The sequence below is a fragment of the Puma concolor genome, chromosome B1 (assembly GCF_028749965.1).
Source record: "Puma concolor isolate L17-30 chromosome B1, mPumCon1.1.hap2, whole genome shotgun sequence".
NCBI classification, from domain to species: domain Eukaryota; kingdom Metazoa; phylum Chordata; class Mammalia; order Carnivora; family Felidae; genus Puma; species Puma concolor.
The window spans coordinates 202,771,274-202,785,524 of NC_141670.1; the positions used below are offsets into that span (position 1 = coordinate 202,771,274).

The window sequence follows — 14,251 nt, forward strand, 5'->3', positions numbered from 1 at the left end:
CCCTCCACCTCTCACGTATCACCCTGCACTGTCGCTGGGTCGACACATGGAGGCCCCATGAGGCCGTGGGTCCCTGTGAGGACGGAGCCCGTTCTACTCATCCTTGTATCTGGAGCACACTGTCTGCAACTGTCCCTCCCACCTCCGCGGCCCTTTGCAGTATCACTCTGCAGCTCCTCCCAATGACGGATGGCATCGGCTTCTCCAGCCCTGAAGCCAGGCGTGGCTGTTGCGACTTCGGCTGCCGGGATACTCGCAAATGGGATTCAAGCAGAGGCTTGGAATGCACCTGTGCACTGAGGCCTGCCTTTTCCTCCGGTCCCCAGGCCACCAGGCAAAGACGCCAGGTTGGAGAGAGTAAGAGAGATGGCGATGAGAGACCATGAGCCGACACGGCAGCCAAAGCCGGCACCAGTGCCCAGACGGGACAGAGAGGCCATTGCAGGCCACCTGGGCGCAGGTGACCCAGAGAGCAGCCTGTAGCATGAGCCCCGGTAAGACCAGCAGAGGAACTCCTTACACAGCTGAGCCCAATCCAAACCGCTGACCCACGGAATTATGAGCAAATCAATTTTTTTTCTTGTTTTAAACCATTAAGTTTTGGGGTGGTTTGTTACGCAGTGATCACTAATCGATACATTATCCCTGCACGCCGAGCACAGAGCCTGGCGTGGGGCAAGCGCTCTGGTGAGCGCTCAGTGAACAAATGGACATTTGCTTTGTCAGCGTGGCCCTTTCATTTATAAGGTGCTGAGAGCAGAAAAAGCCCGCAAACATAGGACCTAGCATCCACGGGTGGGGCGTAACTTAGTCGAAGACGGTGGTCAGGAGCTATGTGAGCTCAGCCTGGAAGAGGGGCCGAGGGCAGTGGCAGGTGGACGGGAGTCTGAAAACAGCCTTCTCTCCCACCTGGACTGTTCCCCAGGCTGCTTCCTCTTACCACTTCTGCTTCCCCAGTATGTGAAGGATTAATATCACCCCCATTTTAAAGATGAGTAAACCGAGGCACAAAGAGACAGTGTCGGTCGCGTGGGTTGTGCTACATGCCTGCCAAGTCGGTCCCGGAGTATGGGCTCTTCACCGCTGTCCTGCCTCCGTGGAATGTTCTGGACCACGGTTATGTAAGCAGTGCCCAAGGGCTGGCCGATCAGCGCCGGCCACAATGCTGCCGCTGTGGGCGGCTTCGCGAGTACCCCCAGCCCTGGTTACTGGCCGTCTGCCTGAATTCGAATCTCAGCCACCACCCGAGCCCTAGAGCCACTAACTGCTCAGAGTTAGTTCTAAGCCATCTGTTCAGAACCTCATACACCCCCTTCCCTAAACACCCACCGCCAGCCCCCGTGTCCCAGCCCAGGACCTCGGGGAGCCCTTGCCAGACCTCCCCACCCCCTACCCGCACGGCACCCGCACCGTCAGGTGTAGCCACATGACTGTTTTGGTGAAACGTGTCCAGGGAGCAAACTGCCTTCTCCTGCCCTCTGAGGCGGAAGGCGAACTGCCGACGGGGCCGTTATATCCAGGCTGGTGCCCCAGCGCTGGATCCCTGAGTAACCACATGGAGTGGACGACCCCCCCTGCGGGAGGGACAGGAAGGGTGCTGAGTAGGAAACAAACCTCACCACGGTAAAGCCACTGCGAAGTTCTGGTTTATCTCTTACCGCGGAGAGCGCGGCCGACCCGCGCTGACCCCTGGGTGATGTCGCCTTTGAACGTAACCCTCGGAGAGGCTGGACCTCCGCCCAGACCACCCTCCACGGTCTCCCCCAACCCAGGGGACGGGTCTGGGGCTGGGCTTTGCCTCTTTACTGTTCCCTGCTGTCAACCGGGCCTTGTCACGTTCAGAGAAGGCGCATGTGGAGGCGACTCGGCTCCGAGAAACTCAGGGACCTGGAGGGCACGTGACGGGGCCACAGCCGGGAAGCCGGGAGGCGGGGATCCCCTTCACTTTCACAACTGGATCTTGAGAACCAGCGGCAGCTTTTCGTTCAGAGTCAAGTCAAAACGGGTTGTGGTCACCACCTCGCTTTGTGAAGTGTCCCCCACTTCTGAGCATTTGGCCCACAAAGAAAACGCCACGTTAGAATTGCATTTCGTGGTTTGATTTCTATAAAAACTCTGCAAACAGGCACCGCAGGTAGGATATTCTCGCTGGGCTCTGCTAGGGATTTTTTCTCTAATGGCTCTGGAGCAAACCACACAGACCGTGGAGGGGGTCCCCCGCCCCGCAGCACCAAGGCCACAGGGACACCACGAGGGGACAGAAACGCAAAGAGCCGCGAGCTCGTTCTACTCACCTGTCCCTTCTCGACGAGCAACTTCTCCAAATCTTCGATTTTCGCCTGACACCTCAGCAGGTCAGCTTGGAGCTGTTCCCGAGTCTGGAGAGGAGAGGGCCAAAAAGCGAGCGGGTCACCGCGAATGGGTGACAAGGGTGGAAAGGACCGCGCCACGATCCGGGCCTTGGAGGCACGTCCGTGTGGGGGAGCACGGGCTCGCAGCAGCACGTGGGGTCGCTCGCCTGCACGTTATACGTGTTTAAGAACCGAAAGACCTTGAGGGGTCGTCGGCTCTATTCCCCTGGATTTTACAGACATTGACACGGAAGCCTAGGGAAGGGGTTCATTTCTACAAGGGGGTAAGCGAGCCGGAAGCCAGATGTCAAGGTCCCCACCCTGGCTTTCCGACCACGTTCAGTGGCTGCCTCTCCCAACGCTCCCAGACACGTTTCGTGGGCCCTTTATCACCTACGGGAAGGGCTGAAAACCCAAGTGTCTCAAGGACCGGGCGGGTATGTAAGTAAGGGAAGCAGACTGAGTGTGGGGTCGCACAGGGGGTGGGGATCGGGACCAACTGAGGCACACGTTCCCCCCCCTCAGGCGAAATCCCCACTCAGCCGCGGCCCAAAGCCGACACCACGTGAACAGGAAGCCCACTGCTGCCCGGCCGAGCACGTTGTGAGCCGCCGAGAGAGGTAAGGAACCTGAATTTCTACGCGAAATCTCTTGACTTTTAAACGCTGGCAGCCACAGGAGGCAGGCCACACCGAGCCCAGCCCTGTTACCTCCTCCCACCTACAAGGTTACAGGCTGAACTCCACTGCGGCACAAGAAGCTTTCCTCTCCCCCACTCCAGCCTCATCTGCCACCCCCTACCTCACGGGGCTGTCGCGGGAACGATACGGGGACTGTGCTGGGTAAAGCACTGTGTCTGGGGGGGCCCCTCGCTTTCAGAAGGAGGGGCAGGCAGCCGCCGGCCCATGTGACTCCCGAGGGTGGGGTAAGGGCCAGCGGGTGGAATTTCCTGGAAGGCAGAGCTCAGCCCAGTGCAACGGGGGCCTGGCCCAGCCCTGGGTGGCCGGCAGGGACCAAAGCGCCTTGAGGGCTGGGAGCACACCGGGATGTGCACAGGGGTTTCTCAGCCTGGGAGGGAGAGGAGGGTCCTTGCTGAGCCCTGGGGTCTGAACGCATTCCTGCCAACAGACGGCACGCGTGACGTGTGCCGGACCACGGCATCGTTTCTTCTGGCCGCGCCTGCGGTCACACGGTGGCCCACGGGTTTGCCCACGGTGTCCCCCATCAGCTCGCGCAACCCCCTCCAAGCGTCAAAGGCGGGGCGCGGGGACCCGGCGTTCTGCGCACTCACCCGGGCCTCTCTCTCAGCATCCAGCGTCCCCCCCACCTGCTCCTGAAGCAGGGCGTAGGCCCGCTGCAGGGCCTGGTACTCCCTGGTCAGCTGGCAGAACCGCAGGTCGGCCTCTTCTCTCGTCGTCGTCTGAATGTACCGGAGAAGAGAGACACAACAGAGCGCGTGGCGTGGTGAGGCTTCGGCCAGGAAGCACACACCCGGCCCTCACAGCCGCTGCCCACAGTTCCTTGGGGGAGCCGGTCACCGCCGGGATGTAACTGGGGACCCTGGGTGACAGGCTGCGGGAGGAGACGCCGTCCCCGTCGTCAGCGCCCTCCCCGGGAGCTCGCGGAAGCCCGGAATCCCTGAGTCACGTGCAAGGGAGGCAGGGGAAGAGCGCCCCTGAGCCAGCCCGGACCCCACGGGTGGACGTTTCTGTGCCCCCTCCCTCCGTGCTTCTCACTTCGAGAACCTCTCCAAAGACAACCCCCCAGGAACGCAAGGGTGCAGCGACTGGCTGGCCAGTGGCACGTCTTTGTGGTTGTGAAAACTGGGAAGCACCCGTTAGGGGACACTTCTGACATGAAAGGCTCCGTGCGCGTCCACGTGAAAAGTCCCGCGTGCTCACCAGAGACGGGGACGTGGAGCACGGCGTTCGGTGCGGAAGGCTGCCCGTTACAAACTGTTGGTGCCAAAGGAAAATCAAAAAAGGCCCGTGTCTGGTGTGACCGTGCCCTACTCGGGTTTCTCCAGAGAGCCCAGCCGGCGAGGGGCGGGCGGGCGAGGACAGAGCCACCCTTCACGCCTCTGTGAGTCCGGCTCACTTAGTGCCGCGGTCATGAGCCTAGATGTGCGCGCCGGTCGGGGACCGTGAGGCTGGTGGCTCGGGGTGAGAGGGCTTCCGAGGGTTCTTCCCGCCCTCCACGCTCTCCAGCACTGGGAGCGTTCTCTCCTGTGTGAGGCGTCGCCTTCGTGAGGACAAGGCAACCGTGTCCTGCCCGCCAGGTGGGGTCCCTGTGCGTGCCTTTGTCCGCGTGTGTATGTGCCTCTGTGAGCATTGTGAGCCTGTGCACGCATGTGTGTGCATGTGTGCCCGCGTGTGCAGGGGGGACAGGGACAGACCACCATGCAGCAATTTTAACTGAAAAGGTAACAGCAAGGCCACCACTGGGGTGGTGAGATGGGGGGGGAGGGGGGAGGGACCGCTACATGCTGCCGGTGCCCCTCTTGCCTTCATGGAGGCCGGGCCCAGCAGGGGCCTCCTGCCCTCGAGGCTGCAGGCTGAGACGTCACAGGTCCTCGGGGCGGAAATCTCTACCCCGGGGAGCGACAGGGGCGGTTGTCAGAGGCCGGAGGCGTGTGCCCACAGCACCTCAGGTGCGGGGGTGCTTACATCATCCAAGTCTTCCTCGGGCGTGGCCGGAGCCCTGTCCGTCCTGTCCGTGTTGCAGGAGGTTTCTGACAAGGTTTCCGAGTCCACAGACTCCTCATCAAATCCAAAAAATGTCTCCACAACATGCTTCTGGAAAACGCAACGTGCGTGACGTCAGGAACGGACTCAGCATTGCCGAGTCCCCCCACCCTGGCCGCCCAACCCACCCTGTCACCCCAGGCACGGGGGCGACTACGCACACCGGGGCCCCGAGGGCGTCCCAAGAGGCGGTTGGCGGGGTCTGTGATTGCACGGGCGGAAAGGAGGCGGCCGAAGGTGGTGGAGGGTGGGGACGGCAGAGCACGCTGGCCTGACCCCGGCACTCCTTCTGCGGGTCCCTCGGCCCCCCTGAGCGCCCACTTCCTTCTCCATCAGACGGACAGGGAGCCCCCGCCTCACCCGAGAGCGCAGAGTGAGGTCACCCATCCACTGTGCCCGGCACGCCGACCCTCGATGGGCCCGTGTGGGTCCTACTAAGGAGGGGCAGGGGGCCACGTGAGACGTCTCGTTCTACGTGCCAGACACGGGGAAAGGTGAAGGGGGCAGGGGGCCCGCAGATGGACCCCGGGCTCCAACCGGCTGGGTGAGTGTGTGGCCCGGGTCCTCACCGGACCTCCACTGAGGGGCAAATTTTGTTTAACTTTTGAGTATAGAAACCTTGAGGCACTGAAACGATGAGAAGGAACAGTGCAACGGACCCCTCACGCGTCCATCGCTCAGAGTCGGAGGAAATTTTACCGCTCTGTGCGCCAGCCTCCTGGCTACCCCACCCAGTACTTTGCCCACCCCAAATACCGTGATATGTCGGGCTTCGCACACATGCCCGCATTCAATCGGCAAACCCCCGACTGAGCACCTTCTAGGGGCACACACTGGGCGGGGCCTGGGGAACACCACCTGATGAACACCAGCCGTGCTCCCCACCACAAGGAGCTTCGCTCAGTCTCCTGGCGGGGGGGGGGGGGGGGTCTGCAGACATCAACCCACAGCCACCAGATCGACCTCCCTTGTGTTAGGAACAATGTTTTGTTCGTTTGTTTGTTTCTTACAACCGATGAGTACTTTTCATGGCCATGAAGAAAGAACCATAATTAAATCCACAGCCGAGCCCCAGGCTCCCACTGGTTCACCCAGAACCTGGCTTTTCCCAGAGCCCCCTCCCCATCCCTCACCCCACAGAGGAATCGGGGCACACACCACATGCTGAGGACCCGTCCTAACCTGCTTGCTTAAGCGGGCATATGTCTGCAATCTCGTGCACCCAGATGTAAGAAAAATGTGGCCGGTACCACAATTAATAACATAATTAAGGGGTGCCTGGGTGGCTCAGTCAGCTAAGCGTCCGACTTTGGCTCAGCTCATGATCTCACAGTTTGTGGGTTCGAGCCCTGCGTCAGGCTCTGGGCTGACAGCCAGCTTCTGAATCTGTGTCTCCTTTTCTCTCTGCCCCTCCCCCCTCACGCTCGCTCGTGCACTCTCTCTTTCTCTCAAATATAAATAAACATTAAAAAATGTTTAAGAAAAAATAAAATAGAATAGAAAGAAAGAATTCTGAATCAGGAAGGGAGAGGGAGACAGAGTGGACTGTTCTGTCATCTTCTACAGCTAGAGTTTCTCGAGAGGTTTTGCTAGAGGCACCCAGGAGGACAGTGAGGGCAGAGATCTGGGCTTTTTTATTCCCCACTGTGGCCCAGAGTCTGGCACACTGGGTCAACACCGGTTTTTAAATGCGTATTCGTGAACATGTCTTTGTTAACGAACTCAGAGATAAAGCAACTTGTTTGCCCCTAGTTTCGGGCTCACGTGCGACAGCCCTTGCCCTCACTCACACAGCCAGCACTGCTGGACCCCCGCCCGGTTACCCACCCCGGGTGAGTTTAGCAGGTAGGACTGTGGGGACCTATTAGGTTCTGTCCGCTTTCCATGATTCCTTCTCTCCAAGTAGAGGTTGCAGACAATCATATACCCCAATCTCCTCTCCAGATGAGAAACCTCACTTGAATGCAGGCATCGAAAACTCTCCAGACGATTTCCAGGGGGCAGCGGCCACGACATCCTGATGGTGACAACGGCACCTTCAGGAGCGACAGGTCTACGGCACTCAGAGGTCCTCTGCACGCACACAGCTCACCGCCCCGAGCTCCAGGCTCCTCATTTCTCCGGGCAGCCATTCACCCGACCCTATTTCTTGTAAACACGGCTAATTGCGAGGCCTCTGGGGACAGTTCTGTGTTTGCTGCCGTGTGGACTGGCAGCGAGCAGTGACGCACGCTGACCGAGTCCCCGGGAACCATCCTGCCACAGTCTCTCCAAAGCCTCGGGACACGATACCCACGGTCAGCCTCGCGGACCGTTCTGACGCCTCTGTTCATTACCCGGGCTGATCTGCCTCCTGAAACCTTGCAGGACGGCTAGCTGGGCACTCCGCTACCGAGTCCTGACACGGGGCGTTCCCTCCGGATGCTGCAGACGTGCGTTTAAAGTGCTGCTTTTGTCATCAGCCGAACCCCAGACCCGAATGGAGCCCCTCAGTCCAGGGTGGCCCCAGAGACCAAGACCCCAGGGAAGCATGCGGCGGTGAGGGAGGCAGGATGAGGCTCTGTAGGGAGCAGGGCTGGGGAGGCCAAACACTCACATTCTGACCCTCTCACAACTGGAGGCGAATCTGCAGATGCCGAGACCCCCTCTCCCCAACCTTGCGGAGCATACAGGCTGGACGAGTTTGTTTCCTAGAAGGATTAGGTTCTTAAAAGCTCTTGTATTATGCAGGAAGTCTAGAAGTACTGCATATATTCATGCCTTTGTTAATAAATGCAAGAGAGAAACAGACCTTGGAATGCTTAAAGAGAAAATCTGGGGGCTGGTTTCTTTAAGGACAATGCAACCAGTGCCTTATGCTGCATTTTCAAAATATATGTAAAATAATAGCGCCTGCCTCCGAGGAATGACAGAATCATCTAGAAAACATGGTTTCCTCTTTCTTAAAGAGCCAAGCACTGGGGAAATCGTTGAGTTTTCAGACCGTCCACCTTGCTCAGATCCCCCGGGCATTTGTTTCCCGGGAACAGATAGTTTGGGAGCATAAACCCCCGTCTCTGCTCAGGGTGGCACATCTTCCCTACGGAAGGAGCTCGCTCGTCCAAGACTCGCATTTTCTCTACCCCCCGGAGTCTTGCCTTGCTGACTCCTCTTTACAAACTAATCCAGGGGCGCCTGAGTGGCTCAGTCAGTTAAGCGTCTGACTTCAGCTCAGGTCATGATCTCAGGGTTCGTGAGTTCAAGCCCCACGTCGGGCTCTGTGCTGACAGCTCAGAACCTGGAGCCTGCTTCAGATTCTGTGTCTCCCTCTCTCTCTGCCCCTCCCTGCTCGTGTGCTCTCTCTTTCTCTCTCTCTCTCTCAGAAATAAATAAACATTAAAAAAAATAAAAATAAAATACAAACTAATCCAAATGTTTTCAATGCAGCTTGGGCCCAAGTGAAAATTAAACGTGTCTGGTCCATTTGCTCCTTGCACACACAGAGGTGGTCGTTCTCAGCAGATCAAAAGGCACCGGGGGAGGGGGGTGGGGTGTAGTGTCTCCGAAATAAACCTCCCTCCGCTGCCTCCAGCCTCTGAGCCCCGTCTCCTGTCCCTCTGCATCACTCGGGACCACCAACCGCCAGCTTGGAAGGGGCCTCCCAGCCTCGGCCGTGTCCTCGCTCCGAACCGCGGCCGCCCAGAGCTAGACGCTTACCTTCATGCTTGTAGGTCATCTCCTGACAACCGGAAAAGTACAGACACACCAGGGCACAGAGACAGAGGAAAAAGGAGAAGTACAGCACGAAGAGGATGTACTCCATTGCCGCGCAGGGAGGTGGAGCCCGCGTGGGCCCCGTGTGCGCCCCGTGGGCCAAAAGCAGCCTCACTGGCGTCTGCTTGCGGACCTCTCTCGAGTCCTAGTGGAAAGCGCTGCTTCTCTCCCGGAACATTCTCCTTCCCTCCACCACGCCGAGCCCACTGTGCCCGAGGCTTCCTGCACAGAGATCGGGCTTCGTGGGCAAGGCCGCCAACCCAAGGGCAGATCCAGGGGCCAGGCTGGCAGGCTAGTCACACGGCTTCTCCCTCCTCGAGCTGCCTTGTCGTCAGTGCCCTCCCACAGGCTCCGGGTGATCACGAGGCCCCCTGGGGACACCACACTAGCAACCACGATGGATGCGGAGACAGCTTTCTTCCGGACCAGAGCCAAAAACGAGGAGGCGCCTCCCGCCTCGTGCGCTTGGGCAATTTGTCTGTCCGTCCCGGCCACCCCACGTGCACCCTGGACCCACTGAATTCACAGGATTCTCAGTGACCCGTCCCTCAGCATTCGTTTGACCGTTTATACAGACTGATGAAGCCACTAGCCACAGGGGGACTGCAGGGATGCAGGCCCGGTGCTCCCGCCCACGCGGGGCCCCCACGGAAGCCCGCGTTTCTTGGAGAAGCTTCTCTCCGCGAAACATCCAAGGTGAAAACCCACATGTTGAACAAAATGGGCAGATGACACCATAAAAAAGTAAGACCTCTGTACTTCGAAAGATATTCAAGCGATACTAAAAGGCGAAGGGCAACCACAAAAGCAAAACATAGGCAACCAAGTGCATATACAACTTTCAATTTTAATAATGCTTGATACTCTGCTCCTTTCAAAGTAGCCACGATACGAGCTATGCCCCCCAAGCCTTTCACTCATGTTTCCAAATGAGGAGCTCCCTGGGCCTGGTTCAGGGACAAGCCTGTGACCAAACTGAGCCAAGGAACGCGCGCCCTGGGACTCTTGCTGGAACCACTGAGGAGAGACGCCCTCCTACTACAGAAATTGCTAGGCAGTGTAACACCAGCTTAAAGCTGCGCGAAGCCAATTAGGTGACCACATGGGGAGACCCCACCTGAGAAAGAGCCCAGCCCAGAGGAAAGCAGGGTGGAAAGGTGGAGAGACACGTTCCCGGCAATATCGTGTGGGTATCTGGATCCAGCCGTGCCTGAAACCAGCCACCTCCAGACTTAGCAGCGATATAAATCCCTTTCCCTTCTTAAATGACTTTGGGTTTTTGAGACTCCCAATGAAAATAATCTTGGCTAATGGAAGAGGGGACGATAATCCTAGAAATCATGCCGTCTGCAAACTGTTAAGTTCTGGGACAAGCCTGAAGCCAATTTCTCGCCAGGCAGCTGTGTACCTGGACCCTCAAGAAGAAACAGGGACTGCCTTTGTCTGGCAGGTGCCTTCCTGGCTCTGGGGAAACCATGAGACATGTCCTGTCCCGCTGGCTCTCGGACCTACTAAGACCTTCACCTCGGCCAGAGCCCTGTCACCTGACATTTTGCTGTGCCCAGGTTGATGGCAAGAGGGATGGAGGATGGGAGGGGCTGAGAGCCACACTGCCTTGGCCGTCAGCCCTGGGCTCACGGCGGATGTGAGAAGCCTCAGGCCCGGGGCAGTCCAGATGGGACAGAATGCCTCATGACCACCACGTCCGCCTTGTCCCAGCACCTGACCCGGGGAGCCCGACTGAGGACCCCAGGCATAAGCCACGAGTACAGCTCTACTCCCTGGGTTGCAGGACAGACCGCGTGGCCCCCAACGCCTGCTCTCCGTGTTGCCATCAACCGCATTCGACCACAGCACCCCGGGTCCTCCAAGCACAGGGCCTCAGAAGAAGAAGATGGGGAGACTGCGCCACGTGTCGGGGAGAAGGAGCATAGGGCTGAGGAAGCCCAGAGAAAGGGCCCGCCGCTGGGAGGGTGAAGGCTTGTCGAAAACGGGGACCGCCCAGCCGAATCTTGAAGGAGCAGGAGACGGTCAGAAGCAGAGGACGTGAGGGCGCCGGCCCGAGATGGGGTCTGGAGATGAGGCCACACGGCAAACCCAAGCGACTGGAGCCAGGGTGTGCCAAGGGGGATACAGCAGGAGGTGAGCAGGGCCGGGTCCCAAAAGGCCTTGAGAGCTGCCCAAGGGGCCCCAACTTTATCCCCCGGTAAACGGGGAGCCAGCGTAGGGTTCTTAGGAAGAAGGTGGCGAGGCCAGACTTGAGCCTCAACAAGACGGTTCTGGGAGCTGTGGAGGGAGGAACGTGCTGGAAGCCAAGGGGGCAGCCAAGAAAGCAGAGGGGGTCCCAGGAGAAGCGGATAAGGGCTCGAAGGAACCTTGGAGCACTGGGAAAGCAGAGGCCTGGCAGGACGGGTCTGGGATCAGACAGCCTCTGCCTCAAGCCCCTCCCCGCTGGCTCTGGGGTCGCCTCAACACTAGGCAGGGGGCCTGGGGCTGCAGGCCAGCCCCCAGCCAGCTCTTCTCCAGAGTCCTCATTCTCAGTGTTGGGGTTTCCTGTCCCATTTGAATATGCTGCCTGGAACCGCCCTGACTTCCTGTCTATTCCAAAGTCTTCAGGTGTGGCCTCGATGTCCCGCGGTCATTGCTCTGCCGGATGACGTGCCCTGGGCAGCCCCATCCTCCTCCTGCTACCCAGCAACGTGCAGGGCTGCCCCAGGTCAACACATGCGGACGGTGTGCATGGCTGGGCCGTCCAGCGGCCCGGGTGTGGCCCGGGACGCAGGCTCTGTGCCTGCACAATTGTCCCCATGCTCTACCCACAGGACCCAAATCCAGAGTCCTGTACCAATGGGCCCCACAAACCCAGCGGGCAGCATGGGAACAGCGTCTGGGGCCCCTCATGCTTCTGATGTGAGGCTCTGCCAGGCCGTGGAGGAGGGAACAGGTGACAGGGTCGCTGCCCGGCCTGGAGGGAACAAGCCCTCATCCCCTACAGGGAATGATACACGCAGCAAAAGCCTTCAGCCGCAGGCCAGCCAACAGTGGGGAGCCGGGCCGGCAAGCGGCCTGAAATGACTAACGTTCACTTAGTGCAAGTTACGGAGCCCCTGCGGCGAGGGGGGACTGTGCCGGGGACTGCAGGCAGCCCCGTGAACGAGGCACACGCGGTCCAGCCGCACCTCGCTCAGAGGCAGCTGGCGACAGAGCTGCGGGGAAGGACGGCCCAGGAGCAGAGTCGAGTGGAAACGACAATACGGGGGAAATGGGATTCCTCTGGGTACTTAGAAACGGAAAGCGTGGCACATGACGACAAACGTCCAGGTGCCCTAGCCACAGAGGGCGTGCACACCGGCTCCTGTTCCAGGGCGGCGGCCGGCACCCTGTCCTTCCCACCACGAAGGAGCAGGCTTGGCCTTGGGGGCACAAGGTCAACTTTGGATAGGCCCTAAGTGTCCGATGAGCAGTGATACAGGAGCCAGTGACCACGAGTGACCCACCAGAAGCTCCTCAGGCATCAGCAGTCCCAGGGTCCGTATGGGGACCAGGGGACCGTGTACTGACACTCGGGCCCTCGGAAGGGCGATTCTTCCCATGGTACTTTGATATTTCTCAGCAAGTTTCCCAGCCTCTTGCAAAGGCTGACTACTGTCTACAGGCACGGGGCGCCGGGGTGGCTCAGTCGGTTAAGCATCCGACTCTTGATTTCAGCTCAGGTCATGATCTCACCATTGTGAGATCGAGCCCCGCATCGGGGCTGTGCTGAGCGTGAAGCCTGCCTGGGATTCTCTCTCTCCCTCTCTGCCCCTCCCCCCCCAGTAAATAAATAAACATCTCAAAAAATAATAAAGGGCATCAAGAACTCACCTCACTGTCACCTGAGATGGTCCCTCTTTTGAAAAAAGAGGACACAAATTAGAACGGGGGAAATCAAGGGCGGGACCTGGGAATCTGCAATCAACAGGCCCTCCAAAGGAAAGCCGTCGATTTAAGAGGAAGGGAGAAGGATGAATCATAATTTGTGGATCCCTGACTACATGCCAGGCACAGAGCCGGATGCTCTGTATAATCTTCTGGATGTGATGATCGTGGTAAGAACCAGGAAACAGGCTCCCCCAGGTCAATGCCACAGAGCCAGGAGCTGGACCGGACCTTCATACGGCTACAGGCTATGGGGTCGCAGCTTCAGCCGAGACCCCAGCCCCACGGTAACCGAGGTGTGTGCGCAAACCATGCCGAGTTTAGCCACACTCGCATGCTCAGCTTTCTGCTGAGACAGCTCCACGTTGTTAGACAGCAAGCTTCAGAGGCAGCAAACCTACCGCCCACAGGAGCTCCGTGTAGGGTTCAACCGTGACACTGGACTTCTGCGGAGCAAGCCCACCCTCCCCAGATGGGGCCTGGGGGACCGCCGGGGGTTCTCCTGCAACTCCCCATGGGGGTGCTGAATAGCAGGGTCCCGGGGCGAAACGCCCACACCGGTTCTGTCCCCAGGAGCACGGTGAGACAGGGTCAGCAGCCTTTGGGGTGTAAGGGTCCCCCCCACCCGGGATGAGGGCTGGATCTCACCACTGCTCTGCCATCATGATTATCTGCAGCAAACTGGGGTGTGGATGTGGGACCGGAGAACAAACCCCCTTCTGGGGGAAACACAGAGTCCAGGGAAGCTTGAACTAGCCAGAGAGCAGAGACGGGCTGTCAGACTCCCAGAAAATTCTGGCACAAAGATCGGTGCCCAACAAAGGCCCAGGCAAAGTGGTAAAATACACAAATACATAGCAGACAGAGCATGATGGAGGCATTCAAGGGGAAAAGGAAATTACTGAATCCCAGCAGCCTGCGGGAGGGAAGAAAGGGACACTGCCCAGGCCCGAGAGATAGCCCTAGGGGGTTACAAACCTGTGCAGGTCCCCACCTGCCCTGGACAACTCCAGGAGTAAGCAGGAGCATGTGGGGGAAACTGTTCTATCTTGAATCTTGAGACAAAGACAAGAGGTTCGTGGGTCATAGGAACAGTTAAGCTGAGAAGACTGCACACAGCTCAGGAAAATGCCCATGGAGACTCCCAAACCCCGCCTTCTGGTGGCAGTGAACTGTTTCACTTAGGGACCGAACATCCCATCCTTTGACACGATCCAGTGTTGTGCAAACACACTTCGCCAGTACAAGCAATTTGCTTATTCACTCAACAACTGTTTAGGGACACGTACTCTGTGCCGAGACGGTGAAGGGGGTGCAGTGAGCAGGACACAGCTCCTGACCTCCTCACCTGCTGTGCACGCAAGCCTAGCAAACCACAAGTCAGTTCTAGGCCCTTGTCAAGTTCTCTTCCCATAAAGGAAATCGGGAAAAGGACAATGGAATCTTCCTTACTCCACGAACTCTCATACAGGTTTGAAAAATAAA

At 58.6% G+C, this 14,251-nt stretch overlaps 2 protein-coding genes across 4 annotated transcripts in view; both read right to left on the reverse strand.

Moving 5' to 3' along the window:
- Positions 1 to 14,251, reverse strand: part of JAKMIP1 (janus kinase and microtubule interacting protein 1) — a 136,704-nt gene that overhangs the window by 30,159 nt on the left and 92,294 nt on the right. For all 3 annotated transcript variants that reach the window (XM_086705490.1, XM_086705491.1, XM_086705492.1), the window contains 3 exons: positions 5,018 to 5,146; positions 3,643 to 3,771; positions 2,295 to 2,378 (listed from right to left, as the gene is read on the reverse strand). In XM_086705490.1, coding sequence (XP_086561616.1) covers positions 2,295 to 2,378; positions 3,643 to 3,771; positions 5,018 to 5,146 — 342 coding nt within the window. The remainder of the gene's footprint in view (positions 1 to 2,294; positions 2,379 to 3,642; positions 3,772 to 5,017; positions 5,147 to 14,251) is intronic.
- LOC147582126 (uncharacterized) lies at positions 5,034 to 9,278 on the reverse strand. The gene is made up of 2 exons (XM_086705493.1): positions 8,792 to 9,278; positions 5,034 to 5,146 (listed from the first exon to the last, which is right to left on the reverse strand). Exons 1-2 carry the CDS (start codon positions 8,895 to 8,897, stop codon positions 5,115 to 5,117), a joined length of 138 nt encoding a protein of 45 aa, XP_086561619.1. The 5' UTR covers positions 8,898 to 9,278; the 3' UTR covers positions 5,034 to 5,114.

What these genes read in the sequence shown, in the direction of transcription:
- LOC147582126 (XM_086705493.1), bottom strand. Translation starts at nt 8,897, where the DNA reads ATGGAGTACATCCTCTTCGTGCTGTACTTCTCCTTTTTCCTCTGTCTC. An exon ending in GATGACCTACAAGCATGAAG is followed by an intron (nt 5,147 to 8,791) that starts GTAAGCGTCTAG and finishes TGCGTTTTCCAG; the next exon opens with AAGCATGTTGTGGAGACATT.